This window comes from Oncorhynchus clarkii, chromosome 22 (assembly GCF_045791955.1).
Source record: "Oncorhynchus clarkii lewisi isolate Uvic-CL-2024 chromosome 22, UVic_Ocla_1.0, whole genome shotgun sequence".
Taxonomy (NCBI): Eukaryota; Metazoa; Chordata; class Actinopteri; order Salmoniformes; family Salmonidae; genus Oncorhynchus; species Oncorhynchus clarkii.
This window is the reverse complement of record NC_092168.1, coordinates 760300-780295: the sequence shown is the minus strand read 5'-3', so window position 1 is coordinate 780295 and position 19996 is coordinate 760300. Positions and strand designations below refer to the sequence as shown.

The 19996-nt window shown below is 41.8% G+C and overlaps 1 protein-coding gene across 1 annotated transcript; it reads right to left on the bottom strand.

Annotated features, from left to right (window-relative positions):
- Window positions 1–4824: 4824 nt before the first annotated feature.
- Window positions 4825–13789, bottom strand: LOC139380168 (COMM domain containing 6). The gene is made up of 7 exons (XM_071122613.1): window positions 13671–13789; window positions 13214–13272; window positions 11078–11143; window positions 10904–10980; window positions 8983–9151; window positions 7204–7356; window positions 4825–6877 (listed from the first exon to the last, which is right to left on the bottom strand). The coding sequence occupies exons 1-7, from the start codon at window positions 13693–13695 to the stop codon at window positions 6827–6829; spliced, it is 600 nt and encodes a 199-aa protein (XP_070978714.1). The 5' UTR covers window positions 13696–13789; the 3' UTR covers window positions 4825–6826.
- Between the last annotated feature and the right edge of the window lie 6207 nt (window positions 13790–19996).

The window sequence follows — 19996 nt, the reverse complement described above, 5'->3', positions numbered from 1 at the left end:
ACTTTATTTTGAAATGATGTGACCACACTCAGCATTTTGCCTGGAGTTTTAGCTTTCCCTTGGAGCTGGAGATTCACCGTGTTCAGGTGGTAGGTGATGTCAGTTAGAAAAATTCAGCTTTAATATCCACTGTGGATCATCCAGCTCTGGCTCCTCTCCCCTTGCTTGCAACACGAGACAGCCATCTCACCTCATTGTGAAATATCAAGTTGCCGTATTCTGTCTGGTATTCCTCCAGCAATTTGCAGAATTGCCTGTGATTAAGTGCACTCGCAATAATAAATGTTCACCACGTGCACGATTTGCTGCATCACATTCTGTAAGTCAGTCTTTGAAGCTCAAAAATAGCCTGGTAAGCTGTGGGCGCAACAGCATACACAGACGTCATCTGCATACAGGGGAACTTTAACTTGTCACTTGTGTTTAATGAAAGACGCTAATGAAAGCATCTAAAAAGAGCTTTCCCATTTCTCATCCTCAAAAATAAGACCAAGGTCATCATGGCACTTCATGCAAGCCTCTATACAGATTACCAAATGTTTTAATTCCCTTGTTGAACCAATACAATGTAATACCATCTCTCAGGGCTTTGGGTAAGATGGGGTTATTATAGAAAAGGTGTTTGTTCATATATAGATATATGCCCGTCTGTTTGTTTACAGGCTTCAATCAATATAAACTCAGAAAAAAAAAGAAACGTCCCTTTCAGGACACGGTCTTTCAAAGATCATTTGTAAAAATCCAAATAACTTGACAGATCTTCATTGTGAAGGGTTTAAACACTGTTTCCCATGCTTGTTCAATGAACCATAAACAATTAATGAACATGCACCTGTGGAACGGTCGTTAAGACACTAACAGCTTACAGACGGAAGGCAATAAAAGGTCACAGTTATGAAAGCTTAGGACACTAAAGAGGCCTTTCTACTGACTGAAAAACACCAAAAGAAAGATGCCCAGGGTCCCTGCTCATCTGAGTGAACGTGCCTTAGGCATGCTGCAAGGAGGCATGAGGACTGCAGATGTGGCCAGGGCAATAAATTGCAATGTCCGTACTGTGAGACGCCTAAGACAGCGATACAGGGAGACAGGACAGACAGCTGATCGTCCTCGCAGTGGCAGACCACGTGTAACAACACCTGCACAGGATCGGTACATCCGAACATCACACCTGCAGGACAGGTACAGGATGGCAACAACAACTGCCTGAGTTACACCAGGAATACACAATCCCTCCATCAGTGCTCAGACTGTCCGCAATAAGCTGAGAGAGGCTGGACTGAGGGCTTGTAGGCCTGTTGTAAGGCAGGTCCTCATCAGACATCACCGGCAACAAAGTTGCCTATGGGCACAAACCCACCTTTGCTGAACCAGACAGAAATGTCAAAAAGTGCTTTTCTGACAGGTCGCGGTTTTGTCTCACCAGGGGTGATGGTCGAATTCGCGTTTATTATCGAAGGAATGCGTGTTACACCGAGGCCTGTACAACTGGAGCGGGACCGATTTGGAGGTGGAGGGTCCGTCATGGTCTGGAGCGGTGTGTCACAGCATCATCGGACTGAGCTTGTGGTCATCGCAGGCAATAACCTCCAGCATGACAATGCCACCAGCCATACTGCTCGTGATTTCCTTCAAGACAGGAATGTCAGTGTTCTGCCATTGCCAGCGAAGAGCCTGAATCTCAATCCCATTGAGCACGTCTGGGACCTGTTGGATCAGAGGGTGAGGGCTAGGGCCATTCTCCCCAGAAATGTCCGGGAACTTGCAGGTGCCTTGGTGGAAGAGTGGGGTAACATCTCACAGCAAGAACTGGCAAATCTGGTGCAGTCCATGAGGAGGAGATGCACTGCAGTACTTAATGCAGCTGGTGGCCACACCAGATACTGTTTCTTTTGATTTTGACCCCGCCGTTGTTCAGTGACACAAACCTAGCAAAGCTTTAGGTGGGCTAATATAAGGTATATATGCCAATTAAACAGGGTAAAAGACACTTTTCATCTGTCTCCAAGAGGGTGAACTTGTTGTAATTTGTCATACTAACACAGCCTTTAACTGAGATAGAGACCCAGTAATACAACTGGAAGTCAGGTAGAGTAAGCCCTCCTGAGTATGATTTGCATGAAGTTGTGAGTTTCACTCTGGGGGCATTCCCTTTCCAATGAAGAGGCCTTCCTATTAAGTTGTTTGAAAGCGTGGGAGTGGGCGGATTTCCTCGTCCTTCTCGCCAACCGTGATTTTGGGCAGCTGCATGGTAAGAAATGTGACTGTTCCTGGTGGAAATACAATGATCTTTCCCAGAGCTCGAGTAAATGACATTACTAAACTGCTCCCGAATGTACTACGCCAGGACATGAATATGGATTATTTTTACATTATGAAGGGCAGCTCTGAACAGTTGAAACTGGATTTCATAACCTGTAGGACCTGCCTTGTTGACAGTGCTGTCCTACAGGCCCTAGTTTCTACCTTCTTAACAACACTATCAACAATGCAAGTCCTACAGGCCCTAGTTTCTACCTTCTTAACAACACTATCAACAAGGCAGGTCCTACAGGCCCTAGTTTCTACCTTCTTAACAACACTATCAACAAGGCAGGTCCTACAGGCCCTAGTTTCTACCTTCTTAACAACACTATCAACAAGGCAGGTCCTACAGGCCCTAGTTTCTACCTTCTTAACAACACTATCAACAAGGCAGGTCCTACAGGCCCTAGTTTCTACCTTCTTAACAACACTATCAACAAGGCAGGTCCTACAGGCCCTAGTTTCTACCTTCTTAACAACACTATCAACAAGGCAGGTCCTACAGGCCCTAGTTTCTACCTTCTTAACAACACTATCAACAAGGCAGGTCCTACAGGCCCTAGTTTCTACCTTCTTAACAACACTATCAACAATGCAGGTCCTACAGGCCCTAGTTTCTACCTTCTTAAAAGCACTATCAACAAGGCAGGTCCTACAGGCCCTAGTTTCTACCTTCTTAACAACACTATCAACAAGGCAGGTCCTACAGGCCCTAGTTTCTACCTTCTTAACAACACTATCAACAAGGCAGGTCCTACAGGCCTTAGTTTCTACCTTCTTAACAACACTATCAACAAGGCAGGTCCTACAGGCCCTAGTTTCTACCTTCTTAACAACACTATCAACAATGCAGGTCCTACAGGCCCTAGTTTCTACCTTCTTAACAACACTATCAACAAGGCAGGTCCTACAGGCCCTAGTTTCTACCTTCTTAAAAGCACTATCAACAAGGCAGGTCCTACAGGCCCTAGTTTCTACCTTCTTAACAACACTATCAACAAGGCAGGTCCTACAGGCCCTAGTTTCTACCTTCTTAACAACACTATCAACAATGCAGGTCCTACAGGCCCTAGTTTCTACCTTCTTAACAACACTATCAACAAGGCAGGTCCTACAGGCCCTAGTTTCTACCTTCTTAACAACACTATCAACAAGGCAGGTCCTACAGGCCCTAGTTTCTACCTTCTTAACAACACTATCAACAATGCAGGTCCTACAGGCCCTAGTTTCTACCTTCTTAACAACACTATCAACAAGGCAGGTCCTACAGGCCCTAGTTTCTACCTTCTTAACAACACTATCAACAAGGCAGGTCCTACAGGCCCTAGTTTCTACCTTCTTAAAAGCACTATCAACAAGGCAGGTCCTACAGGCCCTAGTTTCTACCTTCTTAACAACACTATTAACAAGGCAGGTCCTACAGGCCCTAGTTTCTACCTTCTTAAAAGCACTATCAACAATGCAGGTCCTACAGGCCCTAGTTTCTACCTTCTTAACAACACTATCAACAAGGCAGGTCCTACAGGCCCTAGTTTCTACCTTCTTAACAACACTATCAACAATGCAGATCCTACAGGCCCTAGCTTCTACCTTCTAGACAGCACTGTCAACAAGACAGGTCCTACAGGCCCTAGTTTTGTCACACCTTGACTACTGTTCAGTCGTGTGGTCAGGTGCCACTAAGAGGGACTAAGGAAAATTACAATTGGCTCAGAACAGGGCAGCACTGCTGGCCCTTGGAGGTACACAGAGAGCTAATATTAATAATATGCATGCCAATATTTCCTGGCTCAAAGTAGAGGAATGGACTCCATCACTACTTGTATTTGTGAGAGGTATTGACATTTTGAAAGCACCGAGCTGTCTATTTAAACGACTAGCACACAGTCTAAACTACTGGCGCACAGCTCAGACACCCATGCATACCAGAGGTCTCTTCACAGTCCAAGTCCAGAACAGACTATGGGGAACGTGTTCAGTTTCTCAGTTGTTGAATTTTATGTTCATACAAATATTTACACATTAAGTTTGTTGAAAATAAACATAGTTGACAGAGAGAGGACATTTCTTTTTTTGCTGAGTTTATTTAAAGTGTTTTTGAATTAAAAGGGTTGTTCATGAAACCTAGCAAAGCTTTAGGTGGGCTAATATAAGGTATATATGCCAATTAAACAGGGTAAAAGACACAGTCCAAGTCCAGAACAGACTATGGGAGGCACACAGTACTACATAGAGCCATCACTACATAGCACTCTATTCCACATCAGGTAACTGATGCAAGCAATAGAATCTGATTTAAAAAGCAGGTAAATATACATCTTATGGAATTGCGTGGACTGTGAAGCAACATAAACATAGGTGCAGACACATGCATACACACGCACGATAACAGATGCACTATACACACACACACGATAACAGATGCACTATACACACGATAACAGATGCACTATACACACACACGTACTGTGGCAGACCAGGGGTTTGATCTAGACGTTTACACAGACCAGACAAGTGTGATACATTGGTTAATGGTGTTTATTTAAAACAAAACAGAAACAGGTCTCCCCCAGGAGCCTTTCACTACCTCCACCCCTCCTGGCAGCTTTATACTGGAGCCAGACATCTGCCAGGGCATTTCTAACCCATCAGCATATTTGGTTTTTCCTAGAAGGCCCCCACACCTGCCCATTTTTCCATTGAGGAAAAGGCCCCATTATTAGCCAAATAATAATTCAGTGCAAAACCCTCAATTGAGACAAGCCCACTGGGCTAAAGATAGACCAGCCCATCTGGCATTTTCCCGAACTGTCCGTTTCTGGCTAATACTGAAAGCTAACCTTTCAAGGTGCACACACATAAGGGGTCACAGTTATCAGCAACATATAATAGCTCACACTCTCGCCTAGGTTTAGAACATCTATTTGTCTCCTGAATTGAAATGGAAGTGACCCCAAAACCAAATGGCTGTCTGTATCAAATGAAACAAATTGTACTTGTTATTTAGTCCATTCGTGATGAAAACGACAGACAACATTACAGATATAAAGGTGTAGTACCCTGGGGTCAAAGTGCAACAAAAATAAGTAAAAGGCAAAGGAATACTTAATGTATACATCAATAAGAATGCATAACACATTACTAAAAGTAACAGCTGCTTTCAAAATCATTCAAAAGAATAAGAGCACAGGTGATTTGGCACAAATAAGAATAATAGGCACCACCAGGTATATCCATGAAATAAGTTAGTTAACGCTGCACTTGGGAATTAAAGAGACAACTTGAGTGATCTGTTTCTTCCCAAGTGCACACTCACTAGCCTGGCTGACGCAGCCCACATGGTACACAGCGAGGGAGAGTTGTACCCCACTGTTCTGGACAGGAGTTTGCTTGTTGGTACAATATTAGTTCAGAAATAGAGTGAGCCTCTATTTCTAGTTTGGATTTGAAAATCCATCAGTTGTAATGGAAGGGGGCTGTCCATGTGGGTGTTTGAGTGAGAAAGGAGAACCAGCACAGTAAAAGCACAGCCACCTTCATTTTCGTTGCATCGTGACGACGTCAAACAGCCTCCCCAGACTCTGAAGTTAGGAGGACTAGCCAGACCACACACCCGTTCTTACCATACTACACAGCCTTTTCACAGCTTTCAAAAATCTAAAAAGGGATTCAATTGTTTCCCCCCCCCCTACTAATCTACACAACCTGATCCACATGTTCAAAGTGAAATTTGTATTTGATTTTTTACCTAAATTAAAACATTTACACCTCAGAGTTGAGTGATGGTTTGATGAGCATGAAAACAAATGTAAATCATTACGCCAGTCTTCTCAGTCACAACATCTCAACCAAATGAACACCAATGTTTTCCACCACTACCAACAAAACACCGAAAATAATGGATGTCTCATCCCTGCAATAGAGATCAAGACACTTGCAGAATCTATGCCAAGGCGCATTGAAGCTGTTCTGGCTCATGGTGGCCCAATAACCTGTATATCCATTGTTTTGTCAAAATTGCTCGAGCTCAGTCAATTTTGTTGGGGTTCATTGATTGACTTAAGACTGGACCACGCAATCTCTTGGAAAGCCATTCTGGTGTATTGTCGCACAGAAAAATACAACTCTATCCCAGGGTTAGGTATTCAGTAGACTGAGGCAGGTTTTACTCCATTTGTATTTTTTTAATTCTTTTAAACAAACAAAGCATTTGTGTTTAGTGAGTCTGCCAGATCAGAGGCAGTAGGGATGACTAGTGATGTTCTCTTAATAAGTGTGCGAAGCATTCAAAATGAGTACTCTTGGGTGTTAGGGAAAATGTATAGGGTAAAAAGTACATCATTTTCTTTGGGAATGTAGTGAAGTAAAAATTGAAATAGTAAAGTACAGATACTTTAAAGTATTTTTACACCACTGGAATTCAGCATTCGTGGACACAAAATGCTTTGAGCGTAAACATTACCAATAATGTAAATAAGGGCATGGCATTCTCATCAAGGAGGGGTTTCTGGGTCACAGAACATCATACTGTTTCCAAAACAGCTGCCATCTCCTTGAATTGCCTGTAGAAGTTCTGCAAAGAGAGTAGGAAAAGTCAGTCAGTAAATAGAATAGATCGTAATTTGTTCAGAATGTTTTTTCTGATGCAATGTTTCCCTCTCACTTACACACACAACAGGCCTGGTTTCCAACAGAGCAGGATCCAAAAGTGTTGGGGTAAACTGCCTAAGGTATTTTACTTAGAGTAAAAACCGAGCAGGATCCAAAAGTGTTGGGGTAAACTGCCTAAGGTATTTTACTTAGAGTAAAGGACGGTTGTACAGTAGCAACATATAAGCAAACCATTCAATCATCTCAAACATCACTCATCCATTGCTTTTAGATGAAAAATAAACTGACCTGGAATTGTGCAATGGTCATTTCAAAGGACCGTTGGGAGATCTGTCCAGAGGTGTCTGCGATCTTCAACAGGAGGGAGACGTGGGGGGAGTTGAGAGAGCGACAGGTGTCCGAGCTCACCGCCATGCCCAGCTTCCACTGCATGTCCACCAGCTAGACAGGCACACCAATGGTTAAATCAACAGCTCACTTGCAACTACAGATGGCAAAGCATTTACAGTATATTTAAAAAGTATTCAGACCCCCTCTCGCACTGGAGTCCTTCAGTCAGCTGGCAGGTTAATCAATTTAATGAAGCTACATTTCTAACAGTATAAACAGCACAACAAATACGATAATAATCAATCTCAGTCAGTGCTATCAAAAAAAGGTTTGAAAGTTTCTAGTACAGCCAATATTTGGATTTGGAGTCCCACAGGGCAGTGCAAAATTGGCCCAGCGTCGTCCGGATTTAGCCAGCGTAGGCCGTCATTGTAAATAAGAGTTTGTTCTTAACTGACCTGCCTAGTTATTTATAAATACATGTATATTTTTTAACACCTACAGTAAAGAGGACTGTGGGAGCTATAGGCCTATGTCATTTAAATAAAAACCTTGAACCCACCTGTCCCTGACTTCTGTAAATATGTGTATTTTACACTCCAGCAGTGGCCTTACATTGAGATAAATATCATAAAAGACAAACTTTTAGCATTTCTTACTCAAAGCGCCATGGTCTGCAGCACCATATGCATTTTAACAGTAGAATAGCCGGGAATCGAGTAGCCTACCAATAACCGCCAGTCTAATAAATCAATGTAATAGACACAATCACAAATAAATCCATTAACATTTTGTTGAGTTCATATAAAACATGGTACTAAGACAATTTATTTCAAAATAACAGAACAGCATGTTTTGTTAATTTAGCAGACATCACATGCTTATATTCCCCAGACCTTTACAACAATGAATGACGGAATATAACAGAATCCAATAAAATGATCATTAGCAAATATCGATTTGGGGACTATCATCAGTGGGCATGGAGCTCCATGGTTATTCTAGGAAAACATTTTGGAAGGGAGACCATCTGTAAAACACTGTGTTGTTTGGCAAAACAAGGTTCATTAAAAACCTTGGAGTATGCTCTTTCGGATAGGGTATAGCAATCAAAACGTTTGGCCAGCATGGACCGCTGTAGGATTATGTGGAAAAGTAAGCAAGCGCTAACAAGCTTGATAAGATGCCAACAAAAATTCCTGCTGGTGGTCAAACTAGTATTAATGGCAACAATGATATGATGCAACTTTTAAATAAGGACACACGGTAGATAACACGGCATTCAATCATTGATCAATTTGTGCAGTGTGACTGCCTTGCAGACGCTCTGGAAAGTGGCTTCAGTCTTGTGGAAGACTATGATTGGTTGATAAGCTGAATTAGGTGTATTATACTGTAGCTTTGTCTGGGGCAAAAGCCTGCACTTGCCCTTTGTGGGTACAATTCCCCATCCTTTAATTAGGAGAATCCAGTACCCAATTCCATAACTTCTGGCAACTTCAAGTGCTGCAGACTTCCTTGTTACACCTTGCCCTCTATAATTTCTAAACCATATCCAACCATTTCAAATATACACAAGTACCTATGGCGTAGGAGCTAGCCTGGTGGTCCATAGGACTTGGCTATACAGCAAAGATAGATATGGGACCAGGCTAAGGAGCAAGGAGTTGACCTGGAATTAGGCAAGAGAAGAATCCATTTGTTTTGGTGGGCTCCAGTAGCCGGGTGTAAGCCTACCTGTCCGATGCTAAGCATGGCTTGGGACTCTTGGTGCGTGTTGACTAGGGCACCCTGATCACTCCATAGCCGATGGAGCACCTGAAGGGCAACTTTGGACCACTTACTGCTGCCCTCTCCCAGCCTAGCTACCAGTACATCAGCAGAGAGGTTGTTCTTTTCAGTCGACCTGTTAAAAATATAACACGTGTTTATTTAACACAGACGTCTGAACCCAGTCAACATATACAGTGCATTTGGACCCCTTCCCCATTTTGTTACGTTACAGCCTCATTCTAAAATTCTCAGAAATCTACACACGATACCCCCTAATGACAAATAAAAAATAGGTTTATAGAAAATTTTGCACATTTAGAAAAAATTTACTGAAATATCACATTAACATAAAGTAGTCAGAACCTTTCAGTACTTTGGCAGCGATTATAAACTTCAGTCTTCTTGGGTATGACTACAAGCTTGGCATACCTGTATTTGGGGAGCTTCTCCCATTCTTCTCAAGCTCTGTCAAGTTAGATGGGGAGCGTCGCTGCAAAGCTATTTTCAAGTCTCTCCAGAGATGTTCGAACGGGTTCAAGTCTGGGCTTTGGCTGGGCCACAAGGACATTTAGAGACTTGTCCCGAAGCCACTCCTGTGTTGTCTTGGCTGTGTGCTTAGGGTCATTGTCCTGTTGGAAGGTGAACGTTTTCATCAAGGATCTCTGTACTTTGCTACGTTCAGCTTTCCCTTGATCCTGACTAATCTCCCAGTCCCTGAAAAACATCGTCACAGCATGATGCTCCCACAACCATGCTTCACAGCAGGTATGGTGCCAGGTTTCCTCCAGACGTGACACTTGGCATTTAGGCCAAAGAGTTCAATCTTGGTTTCATCAGATAGGAGAATCTTGTTTCTCACGGTCTGAGAGTCCTTTTGGCAAACTCCAAGCGGGCTGTCATGTGCCTTTTACTGAGAAGTGGCTTCCGTCTGGCCACTCTACCATAATGGCCTGAATGGTGGAGTGCTGCAGAGATGGTTGTCCTTCTGGAAGGTTCTACCATCTCCACAGAGGAACTCTGGATCTCTGTCAGAGTGACCATAGGGTTCTAGGTCACCTCCCTGACCAAGGCCCTTCTACCCCGATTGCTCAGTTTGGCCAGGAGGCCAGCTCTAGGAAGGGTCTTGGTGGTCCCAAACTTCTTCCATTTAAGAATGATAGAGGCCACTGGGTTCTTGAGGGACCTTCAATGCTGCAGAAATGTTGTGGTACCCTTCCCCAAATCTGTGCCTCGACACAATCCTGTCTCGGTGCTCTACAGACAATTTCTTCGACCACATCGCTTGGTTTTTGCTCTGACATGCCCTGTCAACCATGGGCCCTTATATAGACAGGTGTGTGCATTTCCAAATTATGTCCAATCAACTGAATTTACCACAGGTGGACTCCAATCAAGTTGTAGAAACATCAAGGATTATCAATGGAAACAGGATGCACCAGAGCTCAATTTCGAGTCTCATAGCAAAGGGTCTGAAAACTTATGTAAATGTTTATTTTATTATTTTTTAAATACATTTGCAAAATAATGATAAAAATCTGTTCCCGCTTAGTCATTATGGGAAATTGTGTGTCGACAGATAAAAATTACATTTCCTCATCAATTATAAAATATAGCTGTAACGTAACAAAAATGTGTAAAAGTCAAGGGGTCTCTATACTTTCCAAATGCATTTAAACCCACAACTCACCCACCATGGAATATCCTTATGACTCTCCAAATACATAAAACCAATGACTTTAGTAACAAATCATAGCCATGGCCCTGAAGCCACTACCCCACCACTGGTTCCTGATCTATCCCAAAGGGGAGCAAACAAAATCCATGTGCTGAACGCTGGATATATATATATTATTTTGTGGTTGCGGATCACAAACAGCTACAATACCTGAACGTTAAGAAGAGAAATTGGACAACCTCCTGTAGAGCCTCTTGGTCAAGTCGGATCCCAGCTCTTTGAAACTTCTGTACAGAAAAAGGAATAAAACATGTCACAACATCAGATCATGTAAATATGGTTAAGTTTAGGGAGAGAAAGGACAGTGGAAATGTGTTGACTTACATCAGAGATTTCAGCGGAATCCACTCCCCTGACCTGTCCTTGGAGATGACTCAGAATCTGCTGACACTGCATGAGGAGATTATCAGAACCACATCCTCAATAACAACAGCTCCTGAAATGGTGACTGATGACTGCTGCATCGATGCACTCTCTAATACAAAAGTATTGTATTTCAATACATCCGACTGTGACTGGTCGGTCGCTGTATCGATGCACTCTAATACATATGACTATGGTCTACCGACCACTATTGGGATATTTGGTCCAAATGTTTTTTATTTGTTTCTGTCAATGGTGATGCAGCTGAACAAGTGTAGTCGGTGCCAGTATAGATGTATAGACCAAACCGGTCATCATTTGAAATAAAAGCATGCACATATAAATAGATAAATAAAGGCACACGTGAATTGATGAATGAATGCCAGGGCATACTAATTGAGTATATGTAAACTTCTGACCCACTGGGAATGTGATGAAAGAAATAAAAGCTGAAATAAATCACTCTCTACTATTATTCTGACATTTCACATTCATAAAATAAAGTGGTGATCTTATCTGACCTAAGACAGGGAATTTTTACAAGGATAAAATCTCAGGAATTGTGAAAAACTGAGTTTAAATGTATTTGGCTAAGATGAATGTAAACTTCTGACTTCAACTGTGTATGTATATATATATATGTGTGTGTGTGTGTGAGAGAGGAGTTATGCCAATGCGGTTGAACGTTCTGAGAGTGACAATTTATCCTCCATAGCCGTTGTTAAGTGATAATTAATCCTTCTGTGTTGTTCTGTTTCTGTTCTTCAACCTATGAAGAATTCCAGTGACACTACAACACATTAAAGACTTGGATACCCATTATCCCGAATGCTAATCAATAAAAACGTCTTGAATTCACTGCTCTGTTTTGCTTGTTTACAGCGGGTCATTTCATAGAAGGGATCCAGTTTGTCAAATTTACATCAGATTTTACTTTTAGTAGCAGGTTAGGAGTTTGGTTAAGGTTTGGAAAAGGTTTAGCTAAAACACAAAATATAAACTTTTGATATTAATTTGACAAAATCTGGAAACCCTTCTAGCCTTGACCCTGTCTCCTGTCAGAGTTGCTCTCGTGTTATTACGTCGCCAACATTTCGAGAATTAAGTTCTATATGGGCGCGTACATGGTGGCCTGGCCTAACTCTGAGTATACAAAACATTAAGAACACCAGCATGACATGACAGACTGACCAGGTAAAACCTATGATCCCGTATTGATGTCACTTATGAATTCCCCTTCAAATCAGTGTAGACGAAAGGGAGGAGACAGGTTAAAGAAGGATTTCTAAGCCTTGAGACATGGATTGTGTATGTTTGCCATTCAGAGGGTGAATGGGTAAGGCAAAAAAATGTAAGTTCCTTTGAACAGGGTATGATAGTATGTTCCAGCTGCATCAGTTTGTGTCAAGAACTGCAACGCTGCAGGTTTTTTTAATGTGCAGCAGTTGCATCAAGAATGATCCATCACTCAAAATCCCTGTGGGAAGCATTGGAATCAACGGCATCCCTGTGGGAAGCATTGGAATCAACGGCATCCCTGTGGGAAGCATTGGAATCAACGGAATCCCTGTGGGAAGCATTGGAATCAACGGCATCCCTGTGGGAAGCATTGGAATCAACGGCATCCCTGTGGGAAGCATTGGAATCAACGGAATCCCTGTGGGAAGCATTGGAATCAACGGAATCCCTGTGGGAAGCATTGGAATCAACGGCATCCCTGTGGGAAGCATTGGAATCAACGGAATCCCTGTGGGAAGCATTGGAATCAACGGAATCCCTGTGGGAAGCATTGGAATCAACGGCATCCCTGTGGGAAGCATTGGAATCAACGGCATCCCTGTGGGAAGCATTGGAATCAACGGCATCCCTGTGGGACGCTTTTGATAACTGGTGGAGTCCCTGACGAATTGAGGCTGTTCTGAGGGCAACTCAATACCAGAAAGGTGTTTTTAAAAAGGATTGGTATTCTCAGTGTATATGGCTCTGGATTGGCCTATCACTCCAATCAGTACTGCTGAAAAATACGTGGTACTATTTCAAGCGTCTCATCTTTCTCAATTAATGCCAAGAGAAATGACAGATACAGGATGTCCTTACTGTTTCTGCCAATAAATCTGGTGGGAGTCTTCCAATGTTTTCCACAGTTTTGTCAACGCCTAAAAACCACAGAAATTGATTAGTAAGTAGAAAAATAAAGAAAATGGCTAGCCCATTAGCTACTTAGCCAAGTCAGTGAACTACCGTTACCTAGCTATTGGGTATCTTCCCATGTATTCATTAGTTGGATCCTTCACATATACATACATACATATTATATACGATTTGCATTTATTATTTTGTTGGATTCGATTATTTATGCACATCGCAAAGTCAGTTAACACTGTTTCCTATGGAAAGTATTCATATCAACTACAAAAATAGTAACGTTAGCAGTTGACAACAGATAAACGGGGAAACCTTTGGCTTGGCTGTGTTTAACGTCGTTACATTGCTATTAGCTAACCGTTAGCTAGCTATGTTACCGTTTCATATTATGTTGAAATACTACACCCACTAGGCGATGAATCCAACCCCGGCATCTCTGATCGCAAGCAGGGGTGGAAAACAGAGGTTCAGGGTAGATAGGCAACAAAGAGGTCACCACAGTAAAATCACAGATAGAACAATAGAACCGGATGTGTAAATGTAAAGCATCCGGTCGGCGGTTCCACTCACTACCAAATATGGTTATTAGAGAAAGCCCATTGGTCGGTAGTGGGAAAAGATGGGTTTGGCCGACATTTTGTACATTTCTCTCATCGATGAAACATTTAATGTCATACAGAATTACACTTTGGAAACAGAAATGTAACAGAGTGGACTTCATTTTGTATACTTTAACCTTTTCCAAAGTTTCTAAAAACGGTGTTCTTTAGAAGGATTGCAAGCGTGAATTTAGTTATTGCACTCGTGCACTTTATGCAGTGGGCGTTCTTTTCTTCTATGGTATATAACGGGGTTCGCAACAATTAAAATGTGCTTTCTGACACCTACTGTGCCGGGGGTAATACGGATCCCAAAAATAGAGAAAACATTTGGGTCAAATTGAAATATCACACTAACTACCATACAAATAAATTAACCAAACAAAATTGACCTGCTTTTCTGTAAAAACCTTATTTTAGTCAGATCCCAACAAAGCCTCACCCTCCTGTGAGGGTATGAAGTCTTGGAGACCCAAAAAACGTATCTGCTGCAGATATGATATCCAGCTTCATTGACTTCTCAGACACTTGTGCTGTACAATTAATCACCGTGGCTTTAAATCCACCTGAATGTATCCAGATCACCCGATTGACTTGACAACTTAACACCATCAACTGGCTGCAATGCATCCACCGCCATATCTTCAACACTTGCCTCTTTCCCTTTCGACTCTTCACCGCCTCCACATAAGAGATCCACTGCGCAGCCCTGATCAACCTCCTTCACCCTAATAGGACACTCAAGGAAGTCCGGAGTATGAACCCCACCACAGTTGCAACATTTTCCATTCACAGATTCTTCAATATTATTACTTCTCCAGTCTGCAATTATTTGACTCGTGACCATATCCTTTAAAATTTCCACACTGTAATGGTTTGGACATAAAAGCTCTCATTGCATACCTCACATATCCAAGCTTCCCATATTCAGGTGGTCTCCTCAAACAATAGACAGGCTTTTCTCCTTCCTTCCAATTATAATGTAGGTCAGGTGATGTGCACTGACCACTCCTGGGATTTTCTGACGAAGGTACTCATCACCTACAGTACCAGTCAAAAGTTTGGACACATTCTTTCAAGGGTTTCTTTATATTTACTATGTTCTACATTGTAGAATAATAGTGAAGACATCAAAACTATGAAACATATGGAATCATGTCGTAACCAAAAAAAGGTGTTAAACAAATCAAAAATATATTTTAGATTATTCAAAGTAGCCACCCTTTACCCTGATGACAGCTTTGCACACTTCACATTCTCTCAACCAGCTTCATGAGAAATGTTTTTCCAACAGTCTTGAAGGAGTTCCCACATACTCAGCACTTATTGGCTGCTTTTCCGTCACTCTGCAGTTTAACTCATCCCAAACCATCTCAATTGGGTTGAGGTCATGTGATTGTGGAAGCCAGGTCATCTGATGCAGCACTACATCACTCTCCTTCTTGGTCAAATAGCCCTGACACAGCTTGGTAGTGTGTTGGGTCATTGTCCTGTTGAAAAACAAACGCTAGTGGGACTAAGCTCAAACCAGATGGGATGGCGTATCGCTGCAGAATGCTGTGGTAGCCATGCTGGTTAAGTGTACCTTGAATTCTAAATAAATCACAGATAATGTCCCCAGCAAAGCACATAGAGCTTGATGGTTTTTGCGACTGCACTTAAAGAAACTTTCAAAGTTCTTGACATTTTCCATATTGACTCACCTTCATGTCTTAAAGTAATGATGTACTGTCGTTTCTCTTTGCTTATTTGAGCTGTTCTTGCAATAATATGGACTTGGTCTTTCACCAAATAGGGCCATCTTCTGTATACCACCCCTACCTTGTCACAACACAACTGATTGACTCAAATGCATTAAGGAAAGAAATTCCACAAATTAACTTTTAACAAGGCACACCTGTTAATTGAAATGCATTCCAGGTTACTACCTCATGAAGCTGGTTGAGAGAATGCCAAGAGTGTGAAAAGCTGCCATCAAGGCAAAGGGTGGCTACTTTGAAGAATCGCAAACAAATGAACATTTGTTTAACACTTTATTGGTTACTTCATGATTCCATTTGTGTTATTTCATAGTTTTGATGTCTTCACTATTATTCTACAATGTAGAAAATAGTAAAAATAAAGAAAAGCCCTTGAAAGAGTAGGTTTGTCCAAACTTTTGACTGGTACTGTATATCCAGCGAGACTCCACCTTTACCTCCTTTGGCAGACGCACTGCTCCTGAGATCAATACAAGTTACTTCTGACGTGGACAATTTTTCCAGATCCAGTGCATACTTCTTCTGTTCTTCATCAACACAATTAACCAAAACAATGCCGCTTCTAGTCACCTTGATTGAATCCACCTTTCCCACTGCTTTCTTCACTGTCCTCAATATTACAATTGGATTTCCCAAATGAATCTTCTTGTCCAAAAAAAAGAAAATGCGTCCCAATAAGAAATGCAGTATTGGACTGGTCCTTGTCTTCTACAACTTTTGCTTGTTTTGTTCCATTCTTTGATTTTACTATTTTCCATTCATTATCACACACTTCACTTGCCACACTTTCCGATTCAAGCACAGTCACCGATCCTCGTCCACAGATCAACCACGACCGTAGGCGTTCTCTAATGAAAATATGCAAATAAATGCTAGAACGGGCCAATAGGATCTTACTAGCTCGAGCTTATGCCCACCTCCTTACTTGTTTTGCCCACTATGATTAATTTGCTCCCATTGGTAACAACAGTCTCAGGTCTATCTTGGCTTAGATATAAAAAACCTTTGGTAGATCATCTTCTGCTTCTAAGATATAATGGCGGTCCGCAAAACCAACGTTAAAGGTACATGCGATCACCTACTGTGTTGGAGTGTGTGGTTAATCAAGGTTTACAACATTAGCTTCACATTTCTAAATCCTCCTACCTAACTCGGTACTTCTAGAGAAATAAAAAAAGCCTTCTAAGACCTCCGTGACCCTACATGTCAGTCTTTCCTCCTCTTCAACATACTTACAACAATATAACAGCTCCACCGTTTCATCAACACTCTAGACACAAACCATTCACATGCTTGCCAGATGTACTGAGAGTTCAATGTACAATGACCTAGTCACAGTCAATCAAAAACCACCTCTTGCTTCCTAATCTGACCTTTTGAATCTTGGTCCACCTTTCTTTGGAGGGCATATAAATGCTGGCCCTTGGGTTTAGAGTCCCATCTCTTCTGCCACACAGCTATCAAAATGGCTCTGATCTTAAATTTGGCCTCACCTCTACCCAATTGAACATGAATATCAATAATGAACAAAAATATAATAACGCAACATGTAAAGTGTTGGTCCTTTATATCTTGACCTGAAATAAAAGATCCCAGAAATGTTCCATATGCACAAAAAGCGTATTTCTCTCAAATGTTGTGCACCAATTTGTTTACATCCCTGTTAGTGAGCATTTAACTTTGCCAAGATAATCCATCCACCCGACACGTGTCGCATATCAAGAAGCTGATTAAACAGTATGATCATTACACAGTTGCACCTTGTCTTGGGGATAGTAAAATGGCACTCTAAAATGTGCAGTTTTGTCACAACACAATGCCACAGAGGGAGCAGGCAATTGGCATGTTGACTGCAGGAATGTCCACCAGAACGGTTGCCAGAGAATTGAATGTTAATTTCTCAACCATAAGCCACCTCCAATGTCGTTTTAGAGAATGTGGCAGTATTCCCAACCGCCTCGCAACCGCAGACCACGTGTAACCACGCCAGCCCAGGACCTCCACATCCGGCTTCTTCACTCGCAGGATCGTCTGAAACCAGCTACCCAGACAGCTGTTGAAACTGAGGAGGATTTCTGTCTGTAATAAAGCCCTTTTGTGGGGAAAAACAAATTCTTATTGGCTTCCCCAGTGGGTGGGCCTATGCCTTCCCAGGCCCACCCATGGTTGCAACCCTGCTCAGTCATGAGACATCCGTAGATTAGGGCCTAATGAATTTATTTTAATTGGTTTTACTATATGAACTGTAACTCAGTAAAATCATTGAAATTGTGTTTATATTTTTGTTGAGTATAGTTTTAAAAGTCCTTTTGGCTATCTGGTCTACAATTGAATTCCCTTCCACACTCGAATGGGCAGGGATGCAGCAGAAACTCACTACTCACTACTCACACCCAGTCTCTCGATTCTCCATAATAACAATAAATCCTCCAAGCTCAGTAGATTCCCGAATATTACCCTGATGAAACTTGGAACAAGAGGCAATGTGGCACCCCCGCGTGGCCATTGTCAGACATCGCAGTCAGCCACTGTGCTGTTTTCATGATATTACAGATTTATTTAGATTTTTTTTTTTACATGATAGATGTCTTACTTTATTTGATTAAAATTAGTCAATTAAATATGTATATTTATAAAGCACCATATTAGAGCCAAATTCACATGGCTGTTGAACACTTTTTTGGGCTCCCGAGTGGCGCAGCAGTCGAAGGCACTGCATCTCAGTGCTTATTTAAAATGATTATTTAACCTTTATTTTTTAACCAGGCAAGTCAGTTAAGTACAAATTGTTATTAACCCTAACCCTGGTTCGATCCTGGTCTGTATCAAAACCGGCCGTGATCGGGAGTCCCATAGGGTGAGTTTGTCCGGGTAGGCTGTCATGTTTTATGTGTCATGTCTTTTTTCTCAACTGGCTATCTGGCAAACAGTCTACACTCTAGGCTGTCTCTTCTGCTGATGTGTGTGGGTCTGGAAGTGGTACTCTCTCCTACTCTTTTACTTTCGGCAGGGTTAATACTTGCCTGGCGCCAGAACAAAATCTTTATCAATACCGCTACAAGGGTATGGGTTTTTGTGCTACAGGAACCAGTTTGTGTTTAAGCAATCGAGAGCAACTGTATTGACCAATTAACTATGACTTTTCAAGTCTCCCAGTATTGCTATCTGCAGTGTTAGCTCTAGGTAAATGTTGCAATTCTTCAGACATTGCTGGATCTGTGACCAAAAATGATCTACATATGGATAGTACCAAAATAAATTATCTAATGCCTCCTCGCAGCAAAATCTGCAGAGCTAGGAAGATTGTATCCCCTATATATTCAGTTGAAGTCGGAAGTTTACATTAAAAGTTGTTTTTCAACTACTCCACACATTTCTTGTTAAAAACTAGTTTTGGCAAGTCGGTTAGGACATATACTTTGTGCATGACACAAGTCATTTTTCCAACACTTGTTTACAGACAGATTATTTCACTTATAATTCACTGTATCACAATTCCAGTGGGTCAGAAGTTTACATACACTAAATTGATTGTGCCTTTAAACAGCTTGGAAAATCCCAGAAAATGAATCCATGGCTTTAGAAGCTTCTGATAGGCTAATTGACATCATTTGAGTCAATCGGAGATGTACCTGTGCATGTATTTCAAGGTCTACCTTCAAAGTCAGTGCCTCTTTGCTTGACATCATGGGAAAATCAAAAGAAATCAGACCTCAAAGAAAATTGTAGACTACCACAAGTCTGGTTCATCCTTGGGAGCAATTTCCAAACGCCTGAAGGTACCACGTTCATCTGTACAAGCAATAGTACACAAGTATAAACACCATGGACCACGCAGCCGTCATACCGCTCAGAAAGGAGATCTGTTCTGTCTCCTAGAGATGAACGTACTTTGGTGCGAATAGGGGAAATCAATCCCAGAACAACAGCAAAGGACCTTGTGAAGATGCTGGAGGAAACAGGTACAAAAGTATCTATATCCACAGTAAACGAGTCCTATATCGACATAACCTGAAAGGCCGCTCAGCAAGTCAGTGGATGTTGAACACATTTCTACCAGCAAATGAACACATTTCTAGAGGCAAATGTGTTAAATTATAGCCATGGTGTAAAAGGGATAATCAACTTTGTGCAACTTCGTGGAAGGTCAGATCCGCATCATGGAACACGTCTTCCACATCGTTCATTATTTTCCATAGAATGCAGAGCCTCTCGTTCATTATCCCTTACATATTATATTACATTTTACTGAAACATTTCGAGGATGGCCCAACCTCTTTCTCTCTTGGGTGCATAGTCAATATTGGACCCAGTGTTGCCAACTCGTCAGTAAGGAAAGTAGCTATTGGCTGTAGTAAAAGTTGCTAGAAGTCGCT